This window comes from Triticum dicoccoides, chromosome 2A, assembly GCF_002162155.2.
Source record: "Triticum dicoccoides isolate Atlit2015 ecotype Zavitan chromosome 2A, WEW_v2.0, whole genome shotgun sequence".
In the NCBI taxonomy this organism is placed as follows: domain Eukaryota; kingdom Viridiplantae; phylum Streptophyta; class Magnoliopsida; order Poales; family Poaceae; genus Triticum; species Triticum dicoccoides.
This window is the reverse complement of record NC_041382.1, coordinates 202,394,909-202,416,234: the sequence shown is the minus strand read 5'-3', so window position 1 is coordinate 202,416,234 and position 21,326 is coordinate 202,394,909. Positions and strand designations below refer to the sequence as shown.

The 21,326-nt window shown below is 43.9% G+C and overlaps 1 protein-coding gene across 1 annotated transcript; it reads left to right on the top strand.

Annotated features, from left to right (window-relative positions):
- Positions 1 to 14,593: 14,593 nt before the first annotated feature.
- LOC119354203 (probable mixed-linked glucan synthase 3) lies at positions 14,594 to 18,049 on the top strand. The gene is made up of 3 exons (XM_037620906.1): positions 14,594 to 14,920; positions 15,425 to 16,166; positions 16,305 to 18,049. The coding sequence occupies exons 1-3, from the start codon at positions 14,709 to 14,711 to the stop codon at positions 17,892 to 17,894; spliced, it is 2,544 nt and encodes an 847-aa protein (XP_037476803.1). The 5' UTR covers positions 14,594 to 14,708; the 3' UTR covers positions 17,895 to 18,049.
- The last annotated feature ends 3,277 nt before the right edge of the window (positions 18,050 to 21,326 follow it).

Genomic DNA, 21,326 nt, shown 5'->3' with positions numbered 1-21,326 from the left:
ATGGGTTGTGTTTTCTTACATCTGAGATATATTATATTGTCTTGGATCCTCCAACATGTTGAGCTTGCCTTTCTCCCTCATGCTAGCCAAATTCATTGCACCAAGTAGAGATACTACTTGTGCTTCCAAATACCCTTAAACCAGTTTTTCCATGAGAGTATACTATACCTACCTTTGGATTGAGTAGGATCCATCAAGTAAGTTGTCATCGGTGCAAGCAATAAAAATTGCTCTCTAAATATGTATGATTGATCGGTGTGGAAGAAATAAGCTTTATACGATCGTGTGATATGGAAGTAATAAAAGCGACAGATTGCATAATAAAGGTCCATATCACAACTGGCAATATAAAGTGATGTTCTTTCACATTAGGATTTTGTGCATCCAACCATAAAAGCGCATGACAACCTCTGCTTCCCTCTGCGAAGGGCCTATCTTTTACTTTTATCTCCTACCCTGCAAAAGAGTCATGGTGATCTTCACCCATCCTTTTTTACATTTAGTCCTTTGGCAGGAACAATATGTTGGAAAGATCCTGGTATATATGGCTAATTGGATGTGAATTTTCATGAACTATTACTGTTGACATTACCCTTGAGGTAAAACGTTGGGAGGCAAAACTATAAGCCCCTATCTTTCTCTGTGTCCGATTAAAACTCCATACCCATAAGTATTGCGTGAGTGTCAGCAATTGTGAAATACTATATGATAGTTGAGTATGTGGACTTGCTGAAAATCTCTTATTCATTGACTCTTTCCTATGTTATGATAAATTGCAATTGCTTCAATGACTGAGATTGTAGTTTGTTAGTTTTCAATGAAGTTTACGATTCATACTTGATATTGTGATTGAATTATTACTCTAGCATAAGATATCATATGACAAGAATTATATAAGTTGCTGCTCTAGGAATGATCATGATGCCCTTATGTCCGTATTTTATTTTTATCGACACTTTCATCTCTAAACATGTGGACATATTTTTCAATTTCGGCTTTTCGCTTGGGGACAAGCGAGGTCTAAGCTTCGGGGAGTTGATACGTCCATTTTGCATCATGCTTTTATATCAATATTTATTGCATTATGGGCTGTTATTACTCATTATGTCGCAATACTTATGCCTATTCTCTCTTATTTCACAAGGTTTACATAAAGAGGGAGAATGTCGGCAGCTGGGATTCTGGCTGGAAAAGGAGCAAATATTAGAGACCTATTCTGCACAGCTCCAAAAGTCCTGAAACTTCACGGATGATGTTTTCCAAATATATAAAAAACATTGAGCGCAAGAACTTCACGAGGGGGCCACACCCTGCCCACGAGGGTGGGGGGCGCGCCCCCTACCTCGTGGGCCCCCTGGTGGCCCTCTGGTGACCATCTTCTGCTATATGGACTCCTTTGATGGGAAAAAATCATAAGCCATCTTCTCGAACGAAACTCCGCCACCACGAGGCGGAACCTTGGCGGAACCAATCTAGGGTTCTGGCGGGGCTGTTCTGCCGAGGAAACTTCCCTCCCGAAGGGGGAAATCATCACCATCGTCATCACCAACGCTCCTCTCATCGGGAGAGGGCAATCTCCATCAACATCTTCATCATCACCATCTCATCTTAAAACCCTAGTTCATATCTTGTATCCAATTCTTGTCTCCAAGTCCGGGATTGGTGCTAGTAGGTTGCTAGTAGTGTTAATTACTCCTTGTAGTTGATGCTAGTTGGTTTAATTGGTGGAAGATCATATGTTCAGATCCTATATGCATATTAATACCCCTCTGATTATGAACATGTTTATGCTTTGTGAGTAGTTACTTTTGTTCCTGAGGACATGGGAGAAGTCTTGCTATTAGTAGTCATGTGAATTTGGTATTCGTTCGATATTTTGATGAGATGTATGTTGTCTCTCCTCTAGTGGTGTTATGTGAATGTCGACTACATGAAACTTCACCATTGTTTGGGCCTAGAGTAAGGCATTGGAAAGTAATAAGTAGATGATGGGTTGCTAGAGTGACAGAAGCTTAAACCCTAGTTTATGTGTTGCTTCGTAAGGGGCTGATTTGGATCCATATGTTTCATGCTATGGTTAGGTTTACCTTAATACTTTTGTTGTATTTGCGCATGCTTGCAATAGAGGTTAATCATAAGTGGGATGTTTGTCCAAGTAAGGGCAGCACCCAAGCACCGGTCCACCCACATACCAAATTATCAAAGTACCGAACGCGAATCATATGAGCGTGATGAAAACTAGCTTGACGATATTCCCATGTGTCCTCGGGAGCGCTTTACATCATATAAGAGTTTGTCCAGGCTTGTACTTTGCTACAAAAAGGATTGGGCCACCTTGCTGCACCTTATTTACTTTTGTTACTTGTTGCTCGTTACGAATTATCTTATCACAAAACTATATGTTACCACTTATTTCAGTACTTGCAGAGAATACCTTGCTGGAAACCGCTTATCATTTCCTTCTGCTCCTCGTTGGGTTCGACACTCTTACTTATCGAAAGGACTACGATAGATCCCCTATACTTGTGGGTCATCAATATTCATTAAGCAAAGCATCCCCAAGCTTAGGACAAGCATTATTTCCAGCAAATAAATCTTCAATCATATCATACTCATTAAACATAGCATCCCCAAGCTTGTGGTTTTGCATATAATCACAATCATTCTTATCAATAGCATGAATGGCACCAATAGTATAGCAAAAATTATTATCATTTCTTCCAAGCAAGTGCTAAAAAGATTTTCAAGATCATAAGGGATATCGTTGCCTTCCCAATCATAATCATTACAACAAGTGGTAGGTATCACAAAATGATACTCGATATCATCATGCTCATCAACATATTTGATTCACTTTCATGAGGCACAATGGTGATAGGACCAACATTATTTGGGAGAGGTACTTTTTTAACTTTATTATTTCTTCTTTTCTTCTTCTTCACCACATCATCTGTGGGCTTAATTAATTCTTTCAAGCTTCTTATTGAAGAGATTGATTGGATAGGAAGCTCCTCCTTGTTACCTGATTTATCTAATAAACACTAGGAAGGTATTGAGAAATATTTTCCCTTTCATTAGTACTCTCTTTATATTCTATTTGTTTTCTTGTCTTTAGATAGTTGGCAATATAAGGATTCTCAATGCAATTTACCGCACAAAACATATAAATTTCCTCTAGATCAAAATCAAGAAATCTCTCGGGATTTGGAAAACCCTTAGTTATATGTTTCATTTCTTCATACCCCAAAAGAAGACTAAGCTCTTTATGATGCTCAAGGGAAATCAAGTTATCACAATTTTTGGACAATATTTGATCATGAAACAATTTGCATTGGAGATTTAAATGACCACGTTCATTGCAAAGTTCACAAGGATGGCGAAAAAAATTTACATCTTTCAACACAATCATCTAGCCTCTCTTGCAACTTTTTCGTTTCTAAATATTTATGCTTCTTACAAAATCTATCTTCCCTTCTTGGTGTGCAATTGCACTCCCAATTCACTCCGCAAAAATTGACATGCTTATAAGAACCATTTTTGTCATGACTTGTGCAACCATCATTAACATTTTGGATATTCAAAGAATTTATACTAACAACATTGCAATCATGCTCATCTTTCAAATATTGTGTCCAAAACATTGTATTGACTTCTTCTTCTAACAATTGAGCACAATTTTCCGATCCATCATTTTCAAGAAAGATATTATAAAGATAATAAATAATATGATGCAACCTCAATTCCATTTTTTCTAGTTTTCTTTTATAAGCCAAACTAGTGATAAAACAAGAAACTAAAAGATTTTATTGCAAGATCTAAAGATATACCTTCATGCACTCACCTCCTCGACAATGGCGCCATAAAAGAGCTTGATGTCTACTATGCAACTTTATTCTTGTAGATACGTGTTGGGCCTCCAAGCGCAGAGTTTTGTAGGACAGTAGCAATTTTCCCTCAAGTGGATGACCTAAGGTTTATCAATCCGTGAGAGGTGTAGGATGAAGATGGTCTCTCTCAAACGACCCTGTAACCAAATACAAGAAATCTCTTCTGTCCCCAACACACCCAATACAATGGAAAATTGTATAGGTGCACTAGTTCGGCGAAGAGATTGCGATAAAAGTGTAATATTGATGGTAGAAATATATTTTTTATAATCTGAATAAATAAAAACAGTAAGGTAGAAAATAGTAAACGGGCACAAAAACGGTATTGCAATGCTTGAAAATGAGGCCTAGGGTCCGTACTTTCGCTAGTGCAATCTCCCAACAATGCTAATATAATTGGATCATATAACCGTCCCTCAAAGTGCAACGAAGAATCACTCCAAAGATCCTATCTAGCGAAGAGCATTAGAATAAATTGTTTGTAGGGTACGAAACCACCTCAAAGCTATTCTTTCTGTTCGATCTATTCAAGAGTCCATACTAAAATAACACCAAATCAAATTCATATTCATAATACTCAATCCAACACAAAGAACTTCAAAGAGTGCCCCAAGATTTCTATCGGAGAAACAAAGACAAGAATGTGCATCAACCCCTATGCATAGATTACCCCAATGTCACCTCGGGAATCCGTGAGTTGAGTGCCAAAACATATATCAAGTGAATCAATACGATACCCCATTGCCACCGTGAGTATTCAATTGCAAGACATATATCAAGTGTTCTCAAATCCATAAAAGTATTCAATCCTATAACAACGAAATCTCAAAGGGAAAACTCAATTCATCACAAGATAGAGAGGGGAAAACACCATATGATCCGACTATATTAACAAAGCCCACGATACATCAAGATTGTGACATCTCAAGAACATGAGAGAGAGAGACAGATAGATAGATAGATAGATAGAGAGAGAGAGATATTAAACACATAGCTACTGGTACAAACCCTCAGCCCCGAGGGTGGACTACTCCCTCCTCATCGTGGTGGCCGCCGGGATGATGAAGATGGCCACCAGAGATGATTCCCCCCCTTCGGCAGGGTGCCGGAAAGGGTCTAGATTGGTTTTCGGTGGCTACAGAGCCTTGAGGTGGCGAAACTTTTGATCTAGGTTAACCCCGAAGGGTTTCGGAATATTTGGAAATTTATAGTGCAAAGAGGGGGTACGGGAGGCCACCAAGGTGGGCACAGCCCACCTGTGTTGGGGAACGCAGTAATTTCAAAAAAATTCCTACACACACACAAGATCCATCTAGGTGATGCATAGCAACGAGAGGGGAGAGTGTTGTCCACGTACCCTCGTAGACTGTAAGCGGAAGCGTTATGACAACGCAGTTGATGTAGTCATACGTCTTCATGATCCGACCGATCCTAGCACTGTAGGTACGGAACCTTTGCGATCTGCACACGTTCAGCTCGGTGACGTCCCACGAACTCTAGATCCAGCTAAGGTCGAGGGAGAGTTCCGTCAGCACGACGACCTGATGAAGGTGATGACGAACTTACCGACACACGGCTTCGCCTAAGCTCTACAACGATATGACCAAGGTGGAAATCTGTGGAGGGGGGCACCGCACACGGCTAAACAATCAACTTGTGTGTCTATGGGGTTCCCCCCTCCCCCGTATATAAAGGAGTGGAGGAGGGGAGGGGCCGCCCTCTCATGGTGCGCCCAAGAGGGGAGTCCAACTCCCGGTGGGAGTAGGATTCCCCCTTCCCTGGTTGGAGTAGGAGAAGAAGGAAGGATGAGAGAGGGAGAAGGAAAGGGGGCCCGGCCCCGCACCCCAATTCGGATTGGGCTTGGGGGGGCGCCCCCACCTTGGTCGCCTCCTCCTCTCTCCCACTAAGGCCCATTAAGGCCCAATGGCTCCCTGGGGGTTTCCGTAACTCCCTGGTACTTCGGTAAATGCCCGAACTCACCCGAAACCATTCGAATGTCCAAACATAGCCTTCCAATATATCGATCTTTATGTCTCGACCACTTCGAGACTCCTCGTCATGTACGTGATCATATCCGGGACTCTGAACTACCTTCGGTACATCAAAACACATAAACTCATAATACCGATCGTCACCGAACGTTAAGCGTGCGGATCCTACGGGTTCGAGAACTATGTAGACATGACCGAGACTCACTTCTATTCAATAACCAATAGCGGAACCTGGATGCTTATATTGGTTCCTTCATATTCTACGAAGATCCTTATCGGTCAAACCGCATAATCAACATACGTTGTTCCCTTTGTCATCGGTATGTTACTTGCCCGAGATTCGACCGTCGGTATCTCAATACCTAGTTCAATCTTGTTACCGGCAAGTCTCTTTACTCGTTCCCTAATGAAACATCCCGCAACTAACTCATTAGTCACATTGCTTGCAAGGCTTATAGTGATGTGCATTACCGAGAGGGCCCAGAGATACCTCTCCGATACACGGAGTGACAAATCCCAATCTCGATCTATGCCAACTCAACAAACACCATTGGAGACACCTATAGAGAATATTTATAGTCACCCAGTTACGTTGTGACGTTTGATAGCACACTAAGTGTTCCTCCGGTATTCAGGAGTTGCATAATCTCATAGTCATAGGAACATGTATAAGTTATGAAGAAAGCAATAGCAACAAACTAAACGATCATCGTGCTAAGCTAACAGATGGGTCAAGTCAATCACATCATACTCTAATGATGTGACCCCGTTCATCAAATGACAACTATTGTCCATGGCTAGGAAACTTAACCATCTTTGATTAACGAGCTAGTCAAGTAGAGGCATACTAGTGACACTCTATTTGTCTATGTATTCACACATGTACTAAGTTTCCGGTTAATACAATTCTAGCATGAATAATAAACATTTATCATGATATAAGGAAATATAAACAACAACTTTATTATTGCATCTAGGGCATATTTCCTTCAACCTGGGCGTGCCTGGGCCCCCAGGCGCGCCCTGGTGGGTTGTGCCCCCCTCGGGGCATCCCCAGGTGCTTCTTTAGCCCACTGGTGGTCTTCTGGTCCATAAAACATCCACAAAAAGTTTCGCGGTGTTTGGACTCCGTTTGATATTGATTTCCTGCGATGTAAAAAACAAGCAAAAAACAACAACTGGCACAGGGTCAATAGGTTAGTCCCAAAAAATGATATAAAGTTGCTATAAAATGATTGTAAAACATCCAAGAATGATAATAAAACAGCATGAATACTTCATAAATTATAGATACGTTGGAGACATATCAATGGGCTACCCCAAAGGAGCATTTTTGTTAACTTTTCCTGATAGTTCTGTAACTTCCTCTTAACCATACGTCCATCAGGAGTAGGTACGTCTTGGTATCTTTACTCAGAGCTAGCATTTTCAACTTAATTGTAACACCGCCATACAATATCGTGAGAACATGCAAACCCGAAAAGAATTGAACATTTATTTGTATTAAGTAGTTGTTGCATGTACGTTGAGGATACTCTTGACCTTAGAAGCTTGTTCATAACTAGCTTTAAAGAATAATAACGTGTCAGCAAAGGGAAAGTGCAATATTCCTGGAGCTTGCTTGCAAATCTTTCTCAGGGTAACATTCCTTCGAGCCTTTTGTTTCTCAAACAAAACAGAGACCATTTGCAACAAACAAGAACACATATTGGGAAACTGGATCGCCTTGCCGTAAAACTCGACCATGCAAATGAGTCAAGGATAGTTCCATTAAGTTTAACAGAATATCTCACAGCATTGACACAAGTCATAATCCATCCTCTATATCACTCCCTCAAGTAATTCAGTCAACCCTATCATAAGCCTTTGAGAGATCAAGTTTATACGCGCAAAATTTGTTTGTTGGGTCCTTCTCCTCCTTGATATGATGAATACATTCAAATGCCAATTGTCTACTGTCAGTAATCATCCTTCCTGGGATAAACACACTTGAAGTTTCATAAATTATATAATCTAACAAGGGCCTCAATCTATTGACCAGACATTTTGCAACAACCTTATAAATTACATTACAAAGGCTTATTGGCAGCAAATCCACCAACGTTTTTGGATTTTGTATTTTAGAAACCAACACTATGTATCATAGATTTTTTTTCCATAGCCCCAGTCACAAAAATTTGCTTTACCATAGCAGTTACCTCACTTTTGACCACAAACAAATTCCTTTGGAAAAAATCATCGAGAATCCATCAGACCCTGGAGATTTGAAGGGACCTATTTGGAATAATGCCTCTGGAATTTCTTCATCAGAGAAATCAGTGCAAGGCCAATAATGCAAAAATAATGTGCCATCAACATCTACCTGCGCATGAAAGATACCAATTATGGGTATTGCATCCAAGGTAGTGTCCACCTGGAAAAGATTCTCACACTATGTTGTAGCTGCAATCCCCATTGATTTCAGATCGGTAAGTTCATTTCCATCAAGATCAGTCAACCTCTTTATCTTATTTTTTCCCACACACCAAAACGCCTTAGCCTAGAGATATTATGTGTTTAGGTCACCCTCTTCCAGCGAAGCAATTCTGGATCTTAGCATCCAAATCATTTCCTCCTTGTATAGAAACTCATTTTAACTTATGATCCTCATTTTGTAGGGTCAATAGTTGTGCGTTCATACACATAAGCTCCTCAAGATGAGAGTGGGACTTCTCTATTTCATTTGTCATGTTTCTAAACTTTTTCCTACTCTGGCTATTTTTCATGACTTTGTCCAGCGCTTCGTGAATATCCCTAAATGTTTCTTCTGCCCCGCACTTCCATGAGTTAGCGTTGATCTTGTGAATACTATGATCACGCTCCCAAATCATTTCATATCGCCTACATTTGTTCACGGGAAGCTATGTTTTTGGCAGTCCATCAATCATCAAAGGGAAGTGACCTAAACAGGAAGCAATCAAGTGTTTGACCACGGGTGAACCAAAAATGTTTCTCGAGTCACTTGTGGTTGTGCATATATCCAAGCAAACCTTCACATTTGTTGCACCAGACCTCTTATCACCATATGTATATGGCGCACCAACAAAACCCAAGTCCACTACCTCACAAATTTCTAGTGCTTCAAGAAAATCTAGCATTTGTTGGAGTGACCTCGGTGTGTTAGAGAAATGTGCAAAACTCAACATGGCTTCATTAAAATCACCTACCACAAGCCAAGGTAAATCCAAAAGGATCTTAAGGTCATGCATGAGTGTCCACATATGGCGCCTATTCTCCGTCGAGGTTCATCATAGGCATGAGTCAATCTCCGTGTCAGGCAGCCATTACCTCCAGCAATGTGTGCATCTATGTACCTCTCATTTGCTGCCTTAACATCAACATTAAGATTTTCATGCCAAAAGAAAGCAAGTCCTTCACTGTTTCCATTACTACCAACTCCTTCAAAATCTCTCAAAACCAGGGTGGGGGAAAGTGCATGCACATGGGCAAACAAATCACGAACTATCCAGGAGCCCCCCGGTAGTTCCAGCTTTGGAGATTCATTGTCTCCGGTGGTACTCCGCACCGCATCTCGCCGATACCTTTGTGTTATTGACCCCCCCCCATCTCAGACCAATTGGGGTCACTCTTAGGGGTTAGAGTCAAAGTTGTGGTAGTGGAGCTTGCTGGCACCCCATCAAAATGCTGGCGTTGTCATCTACTTTTCCTCCACTATACTCAGTTGAAGGAAGGGCTAGCAGATCTCTCTTCCTCTTTTGCTCTACATCTAACATATCATATTAACACCAAGCTAATTTACACCCACACTAGCAACATTCTGATTCTTCCCACTAGTTTTACACACTTGATTGTGTTTTATAACAATATCAAGTATGCGAATGAGCTCAACCTCATCAAGATCATTTGCCAAATCATGTTTTCCTATGACATCGCTATCCCCCATCATAACGCTCATCTGCATCCAAAAATTCATCATAATATTGTCTTCCCTGGGAAGGCCGATCATGTCCTCATCCAAAATCATAGCTACAACTATTCCCTCATCTGCAACCACCACTATGCGTACTCCATGAAGCGTGCAGCTCCTTAAATACAAGAGCGGGGGTATATACCATCTCCGTGTTCAGTGCATAGATGTCCAATCATGTCGCATGCGGCACACCAATCAGGGAAGCACTCATATTTCAATAGAAAATTTGACGATTGCTAACTCTAACCATCCAAACATGGTTTTGAGGGGTTTTCTGACATCAACCCTGACTCTAGCGTGATAACATTTTCTAGATAACTTGCTCAAGGAACTTTCAGCAGTGACAAGTTCATTACCATTGATGCCAAAGATTTCACCATTGAGTTGTAGCCATCACGCGAATCATGAATTTGTATCCAAATTTTAAAAGTATTCAACTCAATCATAGACATCTTTGTGAAGCCGTTGTACGGGGCAAGAAGAATAGGATTTCCCTGGAAAGTCCAAGGACCACCTTCGATCACCTTGTCCAAATCAAACAAGACATGAGAACTGATTCATGAAAAGGTTGTTTACCTGAGATCTTCGCCAGGTGGTGCGCGATTAGGGATGGCAACGGGGACCCATACCCGCCAAACCCGTGGGGATTTCATCTATTAGGGGTGGGGATGGGCGAAAAACATCCCCATGGGGATATTTACCAAACTATTTTATTCCCCATAGGGTACAACGGGGATGGGGACGATATCCTATTCCCCAGACCCAATACCCATTGGGGATCCGGTTAGTAACTGTGATACTGCGGTCAACCTTAAAATATTCACAAACAAACTTGCGAAAACAAAAAAAAGCTCTGAAAAAAATGTTAAACCTATCTCACATCCTCACCTCAGCTGCCACCATGACCAAGCAGTCAATACGACCTAGATAGGCATTAGCAGGACAAGGACAACACCATGTATGTATGTTGATTATAGGGTGTCATATTATGTATATGCGTATTTGTTTATGGGGATGGGGACCCTAATGGGGCCCCGTTCCCCAGTGGGGCATGGGTATGGGAAAATTTCATCCCCAAACATGTAAACGGGGATGGGGATGGGATGATAGGGAATAGATGGGGATGGGGATATTGTAGGTATCCCCATAGGAGATTGTCCCCATTGCCATACCTATGCGCGATAGTGGCGTTGGTGAAGCCAGAAGTGGTCTGAGGGATCCAACACAGAGATCTTCATGGGTGGCTCGGTCTAGCAGGATCATCGAAGAAGAGGGCATCGATGCACAACCAAAGTATGGGGCGGACATGGGGGCGCCCGGGCATGCCCAAGCACGCCTGCCACATCAGACCCGACAGCTCGACCCCACCACAAAATGCACCAAATCCACCCCCAAGACCTGTCGGATCCATTTTCTATCTCCTCTCTTCTTCCTCCTCCGTGATGTCCGTCTTGCAGCTCCGCTGTCGCGCACTGTCCGCAGCTGTTCGTAGCCTCTACACCGCCAGCTCCGGCAGAGCAGTGCTCTCTCCGTCCTCGCCACGGGGGATATCGTCACCGGCCCGGACGCCACCGCGGTACGTCTGGCAACTCTTTGGCTCCGCCTTGCCCGTGATGTGTTCGACACATTGTCTGACCAGATTTTTTTTTTGATTTTGTTAGGGAAAACGATGGATTCCGATGCTTCGTCGGACAAGGAGTATGGACCGACGGAGCTTGACCAAATGATTCAAGATGAGTTCTTCGATTCCTCGGATTCGTACGAAGAAGTGGACATGATTATGCTCATGAGCATGCAAGAGGACATGGACTGGGAAGTGGAGCATATTCTCAACTTCAAGGGATCAATCAAAGAGAGAAGAGTGCTCAACAGGGACAGGGTGTCCGGAGCAAAGCTACTGCACATGGACTACTTTGCTCCCAAACCTACTTTCCCGGATGATCCATGGTTTCGTTGCCGTTTTCGCATGCGGAAACCATTGTTTTGCGCACTGTGGAGGAAATGGAGGCACACGACGACTACTTCAAGCTCATAAGGGATTCCTGTAGACAACTCTCTTTCTCTGCCAAGCATAAGTGCACGGCTACTCTGAGGATGCTTGCACTTGGTACTGCTGTAGATGTTGTTGGTGAGATGGTCAGGATGGAGAGAGCACGTGCTTGACTACTGTCAAGTTTGCCCGTGCCGTGATGGAGGTGTTTGGACCTGAGTATCTCAGAGAATGAAATGCACAGGACATGGGGAAGTTGTTGGCTATTCGAGAGGCAAGGGGGTATCCAGGAATGCTCGGATCAATTGATTGCATGCATTGGCAATGGAAGAACTGCCCCAAAGGTGCGGGGAACGTAGCAAGGTCACACCAGAGAGGCCACCATCATACTAGAAGCGGTGTCATCACATGACTTATGGATTTGGCATGCTTTCTTTGAAATGTCGGGTTCTCACAACGCTTCAACAATCTCTGGTGTTCAAAAGGCTTTGCAATGGGGAATCACCGCCCTGCAACTACACCGTCAACGGCCGAGAGTACAACATGGGATACTATCTTGCCGATGGTATCTATCCTCAGTGGGGGCGTTTGTGAAGACCATATCCGAACCGCATGGCAATAAACAGAGACACTTTACAACAATGTAGGAAGCGACTAGGAAGGGTGTTTAGAGGGCATTTGGTGTGCTTCAAGCTCATTGGGGAATTGTGCAGAGCGCTGCAATGATGTGGGAATCAGAAGCTTTGTGGCGGCTGATGACATGTTGTGTTATTCTGCACAATATGATTGTCGATGATGAGGGCGATGGTGTAGTCCAAACCCATAATTTTGAAGCACTTGGAGAACAAATTGAAATCCCGAAAGATCAAGATGCAGCTCAGCTTATAAACTTTCTGTAGATGCATCAGAATCTTCGAGATCACCAGGTGCACACACAGCTGTTCAGTGATCTTGTGGAGCACATGTGGACCCACAATGGCAACCAAGAAGCTAATGCTTCAGTTGTGCACTTAATTTTTTATGTAAACGCTATCTATGCTCCGTACCAATATTTTTTATTTAGTTGCGAAATTGTCTTTTATGATCGACGTGTATGGATTTGAGAGTCCGGATTTGTGATATGTAGATGCCGGGAGGGAAATATAAGGGGTCATCCGGATGCGCCCGCGGGCGTGCCCGGACGCGTCTGTAGATGTATAGGGGGTCGGATTTGTCAAATCTGACTGTAGATGCTCTAATGACCACTCAAGCCAGGCGCGAGCGTGAACGTATAGAAATTGGATTTGCCAAATCCGGCTGTAGATGCTCTAATGACCACTCAAGCCAGGCGCGAGCGTGAACGTATAGAGATTGGATTTGTCAAATCCGGCTGTAGATGCTCTAATGACCACTCAAGCATAAGGGATTTATCAGGCACTTTAGCTGAAACCAAGAGAACTTGCAGGATTGTTTCGGACGTTGGGACTCTCCCATCAGCGAGTGTAACCGATTCCTTTTTCTACCTTATTTCTAACGATCTGATTGGCTTTCCACTAAAAACAGATCGGGCATGGGGTGCGACCAGAAAGGTGAGAGTGGGAATAAACTACTCCCGGCGTACAGAACCAGATCTGATCACAAGGAAGAGATTCATGCGTCCAAAAAAGGTTAACGCACAGAACGGGAAGTTTTCGATCGGGCGAGCAAGAACATGTGAAGCAACATGCAGCCCATGCACTCCGGCAACTCGCACCAACCCCTCCAACCGGCGAGTGCATCTCAGATCAGATCTGATTCAAGAGAAGCAAACAAATGTACATAGCGTCCAGATTTGGATCTTCTAGGGCCTCCAGCTCACGCGCTGTGCATGCACTCTCAGTCACAGCACAGTAGGGAAGTAGAAGTACAAAAAGTCACTTTGGAACTCAGGTGCATTGGAGCCCTATTTTTTGAACTGTGCCAAAATGCTTTTTTAAAGGTTTAAAAAATTCTGAAAACAAATCAACATGTTTATATGAATATATATTACACATGTGCAAATTTTGATGCTGAAATAAGTAACCATGTGAGTTACACAAAAATGACAAAATCGTGGTTTTGGAAAGATGAACAGTACATGCATCATTCACTATTTGAAAATCACCATTTTGTCATTTTTATATAGGTCGCCTATTTACTTATTTCACCATCAAACTTTACACATGTGTAATATACATCCATATGATCACGTAGAATTTTTTCAGAATTTTTTGAAACATTAAATGTGATTTTCAAAGTATTTAAAATAAGGTCCTCCAATACACCCGGGTTTCAAAAATCCACTCTCAGTAGAAGTAGGAGTAGATCGGATCGTTGCACCGCTGCATGCACATGCAAGGTGGGGCCGGGCGACGCAGGCAAAACAAATATGACTGACCTTCCGCGCAGGCGCGGCTACTAAACTAACAGTGCTTGCTTGACCAAGTGGGCAGTGGCCAGTGCAACCGCCGGAAATGCCTGACACGACGCGGAATAATGCGGGGCACGCACTTGCACCCCCCCACGACGACGTGCGTGCGTGCATCTTCCCGTCCCGTCCCGTGGATCCCGCCGGCCCTGCACATGGAAGCCTCCACGTTTTCTACATGGATGGCTACTTGGCTTCTGTCCTAAGCGAGGACAGAGCAGGCCACCGATCGTTCGGAGTCACAGATCTCGAGTGGATTCCTTCTGGTCTCTGTGCTTCGCCCTTGCCCAAGCCCAACGATCGAGGCCGTCCTAGTACCTCGCCATTCCTCCTCTATATAAGCCCTGCGCCTCACTTGCTCACCTCGTGCACCACTGGCTGGCTGGCTCGAGTCGTAGCTTTTCCTCCCTTCCAGCTCCGGTCGGGTTAGCTCGGACTGGGAGACATGGCGTCGGCGGCCGGTGCTGGTGGGGCAAATGCCGGCCTCGCCGACCCGCTGCTGGCGAGCGCCAAGAAGCCGGTCGGCGCCAAGGGCAAGCACTGGGTGGCCGCCGACAAGGACCAGCGGCGGGCCGCCAAGGAGAGCGGCGGCGAGGACGGCAGGCCGTTGCTGTTCCGGACGTACAAGGTCAAAGGCACCCTCCTGCACCCCTACAGGTAAGCACGCCAAATCCAAGCGCGTACATATTAGCTTTGGAAATGTGCTTTGCTTCTGACATTGATCATTGCTGGTGAAATGACGGTTATGTTTAACTTTGATTTTTTGGAGTTTGACTAACATAAATAAATTGAGAAAACACCTATTTTCGTGCTTTTGGGTTTGTTTTTTGGCTTATATCATGAAACATCATGTAACACCGTTTAATTCAAAGACAAAAGCATGTAAAGGTGCTTTTCCTGACTTATAAATCAAAATTCAAAAGTCAGAAGTTTAACCTAACCAAAAAGATAGGAGTATTATATAGCATTAACTATTGACAATGCACCAGTGTTTTGCCTGTATCCTGTAGGCTTCCTAACTGAATTCTGTTCCACAAGTCGTAAATTTCTTTTGATCATGACATCATGTACGTCGTGCTTACGATTCTGACAAGTATTTTTCATGCTAATGGCATTAGTTCGTTCAAGAAATGTATATTCTAAATATTTTTATGCATGCAGGGCCTTGATCTTCATTCGCTTAATTGCCGTTCTCCTATTCTTCGTATGGCGCATCAAGCACAACAAATCAGATGTCATGTGGTTTTGGACAATGTCAGTTGTCGGGGACGTATGGTTCGGGTTCTCGTGGCTGCTCAACCAACTCCCAAAGTTTAACCCTGTCAAAACCATACCTGATATGGTCGCCCTTAGGCGACAATACGATCTTCCAGATGGGACATCTACACTTCCTGGCATAGATGTCTTTGTCACCACTGCTGATCCAATCGATGAGCCGATACTATACACCATGAATTGTGTTCTCTCTATCCTTGCTTCTGACTATCCTGTTGATAGGTGTGCCTGCTATCTCTCAGATGATAGTGGCGCATTGATCCAATACGAGGCCTTGGTTGAGACTGCAAAGTTTGCTACTTTGTGGGTCCCATTTTGTCGGAAGCATTGCATCGAGCCAAGAGCCCCAGAAAGCTTTTTTGAACTAGAGGCACCGTTGTACACTGGAAGTGCACCAGAGGAGTTCAAGAATGATCATAACAGTGTATATATAGAGTATGATGAGTTCAAAGAGCGCTTAGACTCACTATCTAGTGCTATTTCCAAGCGTTCCGATGCTTACAACAGCATGAAGACCGAGGAAGGAGATGCCAAGGCCACTTGGATGGCAAATGGGACGCAATGGCCAGGATCATGGATTGACACAACGGAAATCCATAGGAAAGGACATCATGCTGGAATTGTTAAGGTATACAACTTCATCCTATTACTTGCTCCCTTATTGGTACAATGTATTTATAATAGGAAATGGACATACTCTCAGTAAGCCAAATTTATTGTCGTGGAGATATGTGACTTATGAATATGTTGTTGATTACCCTCACAGGTTGTGTTGGACCATTCGATCCGTGGGCATAATCTTGGTTCGCAAGCAAGCACCCACAACCTCAACTTCGCCAGCACTGATGTGCACCTCCCGATGCTTGTATATATCTCTCGCGGAAAGAACCCAAGCTATGACCACAACAAGAAAGCCGGTGCCTTGAATGCGCAATTGCGTGCCTCTGCACTACTCTCCAACGCGCAATTCATCATCAACTTCGACTGCGACCACTACATCAACAACTCTCAAGCCCTACGTGCAGCTATGTGCTTCATGCTAGATCAACGACAAGGTGATAGCACTGCTTTCGTTCAATTCCCTCAACGCTTCGACAATGTTGATCCATCAGACCGATATGGCAACCACAACCGTGTCTTCTTTGATGGCACAATGCTCGCCCTCAATGGTCTCCAAGGTCCATCTTACCTTGGCACTGGTTGCATGTTCCGCCGCATAGCCCTTTATGGCATTGACCCACCTGAGTGGAGACATGACAACATCGTGGTTGATGATAAAAGGTTTGGTAGCTCCATACCCTTCCTAGAATCCGTATCAAAAGCCATAAACCAAGAAAGATCTACCATACCTCCACCCATTAGTGAAACATTAGTGGCTGAGATGGAAAGGGTTGTGTCAGCTTCACATGATAAAGCCACTGGGTGGGGCAAGGGTGTTGGGTACATATATGACATAGCCACAGAGGATATAGTGACTGGTTTCCGCATCCATGGTCAAGGTTGGCGTTCCATGTATTGTACAATGGAGCGCGACGCCTTCTGTGGCATTGCACCAATCAACCTAACTGAGCGCCTCCACCAAATTGTGCGCTGGTCAGGTGGATCTTTAGAGATGTTCTTCTCACTAAATAACCCACTCATAGGTGGTCGTCGGATCCAATCCCTTCAGCGTGTCTCCTACCTCAACATGACGGTCTACCCAGTAACATCACTCTTTATCCTTCTCTATGCTCTCAGCCCAGTGATGTGGCTTATCCCTGATGAAGTATACATTCAGAGGCCATTCACCAAATATGTTGTGTTCCTTCTTGTGATCATTCTGATGATCCATGTTATTGGGTGGCTCGAGATAAAATGGGCGGGGGTCACATGGTTGGATTACTGGAGGAATGAACAGTTCTTCATGATCGGGTCGACGAGTGCATACCCAGCAGCCGTGCTTCACATGGTGGTGAATCTCCTTACAAAGAAGGGTATTCACTTCAGAGTTACTTCGAAGCAAACAGCGGCAGACACCAATGACAAGTTTGCCGACTTGTATGACATGCGATGGGTGCCAATGTTAATACCCACAACAGTAGTGCTGATTGCCAATGTTGGTGCAATCGGTGTAGCCATGGGTAAAACGATAGTATACATGGGATCATGGACAATTGCACAGAAGACACATGCCGCATTGGGTCTGCTCTTCAATGTGTGGATCATGGTGCTGCTCTATCCGTTTGCATTGGCGATCATGGGACGGTGGGCAAAGAGGCCAGTCATCCTGGTGGTCTTGTTGCCGGTTGCCTTTACAATAGTTTGCCTTGTATATGTTGCTGTTCATATCTTACTTCTTACCTATCTTACATTCTAGCCAAGTGATATAGTAGAAACCATTGTATTGTTTAGCTTCTGTAGTAAGCTGGGAGCCAAATATGCTCCGTGTATCCAATAAACCATTGTAATACTTGTACTTTGTACCTTGATATAGAATGGTTATAAATTAGGCCTTGATGGCTAATGTTACAACTTACAAGTGTTAAGGAATTTTTTATCTATTAAAAGGCATCCAGGCGTTCTAGAATGCAATCTTTGAGCTACAAATGCAGAAAACAGGATGATCAATCGTTGACCCACTATGGATGCCAAAATGCATGGTTTACAATTTCACACTAGCTTGTGATCTTAAAAGGAAGATTCTTAATGCAAATTATGAACCACAGATTACCATTTCTTGTTTATTAATCAGACCTTCTTACTGAAACTTCAGAGTTCAGAGAAGCACTATCAAAAAGGAGTACAGACAAAGGATATCTAGTACAGTACTACCATAAATTCAGAACTATTGCAGAGGTCAATAAGAAGATCAGGTGCCTCCAGCGTTTCTACTAACCCACCCTGAATCTTATTGACATTTTACGGAACACTTGAGGAGAGCCTCACTGAACAAGAAAAATTATCTCGCAAGCAGAGCATTAATCATATGTTTTCTTTTGAAATTCGATGGAAATAGGAGCTCACGTGTGGTCTGTGGAGATGACGGAGCCAAAGAATTGGGTTTCGGCAACGAGCTTGCCGGACGCGGACCGGTGATATGGCCGGCCCAATTATGTTTCATGAAGCTCCGGATATATAGCGGGCTGAGTATTTAGAGGACCAGCCGAGCGGCCTGGCGAAGGATGCAAGCGAAATTAAACTGTTGGGCATGGATTTATTTTCATTTTCTTTTTCGCGATGGAAGTCTGGTCGTCGATTATTCAGTATTGAGGAAGAGCCAGAGAAGGATTCAGTAGGAACGAAGGTGAACAATTTTTTTTTTTGAAACCGAAATAAGTGAATAACAAGGTGAGCTGTCGAAAGATACATAAACCAAACTGGAGACACAGAAGGTCCAACACTCCAACTGTCCAGGAATTTTTTAGAAAAACCTATATTCATGCAAAACAAGACCAGTCGATATTCGCGGAAATTGGAATTCAAGAACTTATCTTCTATCAGCCAAAAATTGGACTTCTTGCTGAAAGACGCCATATATTTTCTCAGAGCTACCGACGGAATCATGTAGATACTAGTTGTGGCATGCATCGTGCATGTCAGTTGTTACAGTACGTACTCCACTTTGTTTTCCTGTTTATATCACGACTAGAACTGCAAGGTGTGGCATAAGCAGTCACGAGAAAGGTGGCATCTCTTGTCCGTGCTGTTACAAGTGCACAGCCAGGACGAGATACTGCGTCTCTTTCAGTATTTGTGTAACAGGCAAGCCTCTTGGCCCAGAGGTAGCTTCCTGAAACTATGGTCCCTGCCTGCCTCCACACACCTCCTCAGCTCACTTGGTTGGTGAAGCTCTCAACCTCCTGTCGCTCCTCGTATTAGGTGGCTCCTTCTTTTTTTTTTTTTGCATGGAGTACTAGTTGATTTGAAGGACAAGAACCTGATGTCAGTTACACTTGCATTAACGGCTTGGTGATGTAGAACCCAATTAAAGCAGTTCTACTACTGCACAATTAAAATATACCACGGCTTAGAGCAACTTTAATGGGGCGATCCAAACGGAAGGCGATTTCGTCCGTTTTTTGTCCGTTTGGGTCGGCCGCCCGCCCGATAACCGTCCTGTTTTAAATACGGGTCGCCAGTGCGTCCAACATGCTAACCCATATGTGCCGGCATGGCCGCCCTATTTCAACAAATTGCTCATTTTTGCATTGATGAATTTGCATGTAAACATATAGTCAAATAACATAGTTTGAATCAAATAAAATAGCATAGTTTTACAAGCCAAATAAAAATAAAAATGTCTCATATAGTTTTGCAAGTCGAATAAAAGAAGATACATCTATTGGTTGCCAACAGGATCCCACGTATGCTCAACCAAATCATTTTGTGCACGTGGGTTTTCCAATCACGCATGTCATGATGAACTTGGGTGAACTGTTCAAACGTTGTCGCTCCTTCATGCTCAGGCACACCATTCTCACCCTGAAACTGAAACCCTTGATCGTACAGACGTTCCGGGCGCTCGTCTTCTATGATCATATTGTGCATGATCACACAAGCAGTCATCACCTTCCACAGTTTCTGCATGCTTCAGGTATTAGCAGGATACCGAACGATGCCCCATCGAAATTGCAAAACACCAAAGACAAACTCGACATCCTTCCTAGCACTTTCTTGCTCTTGAGAAAATCTTTTCCTTTTCTCTCCGACAGCGTTGGGGATTGCCTTGACAATAGTGTTTTACTGAGGATAGATACCGTCACCCAGGTAGTATCCTTTGTCGTAGTTGTGGCCGTTGATAGTAAAGTTCACCGGTGGGCTGTTGCCTTCGGCAAGCCTAGCAAACACTGGCGAGCGCTGAAGCACGTTGATATCATTATGTGATCCAGCCATGCCAAAGAAAGAGTGCCAGATACAGAGATCTTGAGACGCCATAGCCTCTAGTATGACAATGCAAGTCCTGACATGGCTCTTATACTTCCCTTGCCAAGCAGAAGGGCAGTTCTTCCACTCCCAGTGCATGCAGTCTATGCTGTCAAGCATCGCTGGGAAGCCCCTGCTGGCATTCATCATCAACAAACGGGTTGTATCTTCAGGAGTCGACTGTCTCAAGTACTCAGGGCCAAACACAGCAATAATAGCCTTGCAGAACTTATACAGGGACTCTAGGCATGTAGACTCGCTCATACGGATATGTACTCATCGATGAGATCACCGGGCACTCTGTATGCAAGCATTCAGATGGCGGCAGTGCATTTCTGATAAGAGGAGAAATCAATCTTGCCAACGGCATCCTCTTTGCACTCGGAATAGTCATCATAGCCGACCACCCCCTCTCTAATACGGTTGAAAAGATGCCTACTTATACGAAAACGGCGGCGAAATTTTTGATGTTTGAACAACATGTTTGTTGTATCAAAGTAGTCCTTCCAAAAAAGTAAATCTCCGCTCTCTCGGTTGCGATTCAACGCCGGAAGGTGGCCCGGAATGGAGCCACGGAACAACGGCCGCTGGCTGTTGAGGTGGTGATTGACCAACACGGCAGCCAATATCTCCTCCTTGTCATCGAACGACGAATCGTCGAAGTCGCAAAGGAAATTGTGAAAAAAGAACTCGTCGGCGGAGTCCATTTTGTACCTTGGGCAAACTGTCGACCAACTTGCGGGCGTCGACGAAGGAGACGGACGGCGAAGGGAGTCACGGCGCGCACGGACCAGCTAGCTGCCCTGTCGGCGTCCGACGAGTGTGCCAGCGTCCGACGAGCGTGCCGGTGAGGATCTGGCCGGGGCAGCGAGGCGGCTTCTTGGTC

Coding starts and splice junctions, on each gene's coding strand:
- LOC119354203 (XM_037620906.1), top strand. CDS start 14,709: ATGGCGTCGGCGGCCGGTGCTGGTGGGGCAAATGCCGGCCTCGCCGAC. Junction 14,921..15,424: donor ACCCTCCTGCACCCCTACAG/GTAAGCACGCCA, acceptor TTATGCATGCAG/GGCCTTGATCTTCATTCGCT. Junction 16,167..16,304: donor ATCATGCTGGAATTGTTAAG/GTATACAACTTC, acceptor TTACCCTCACAG/GTTGTGTTGGACCATTCGAT.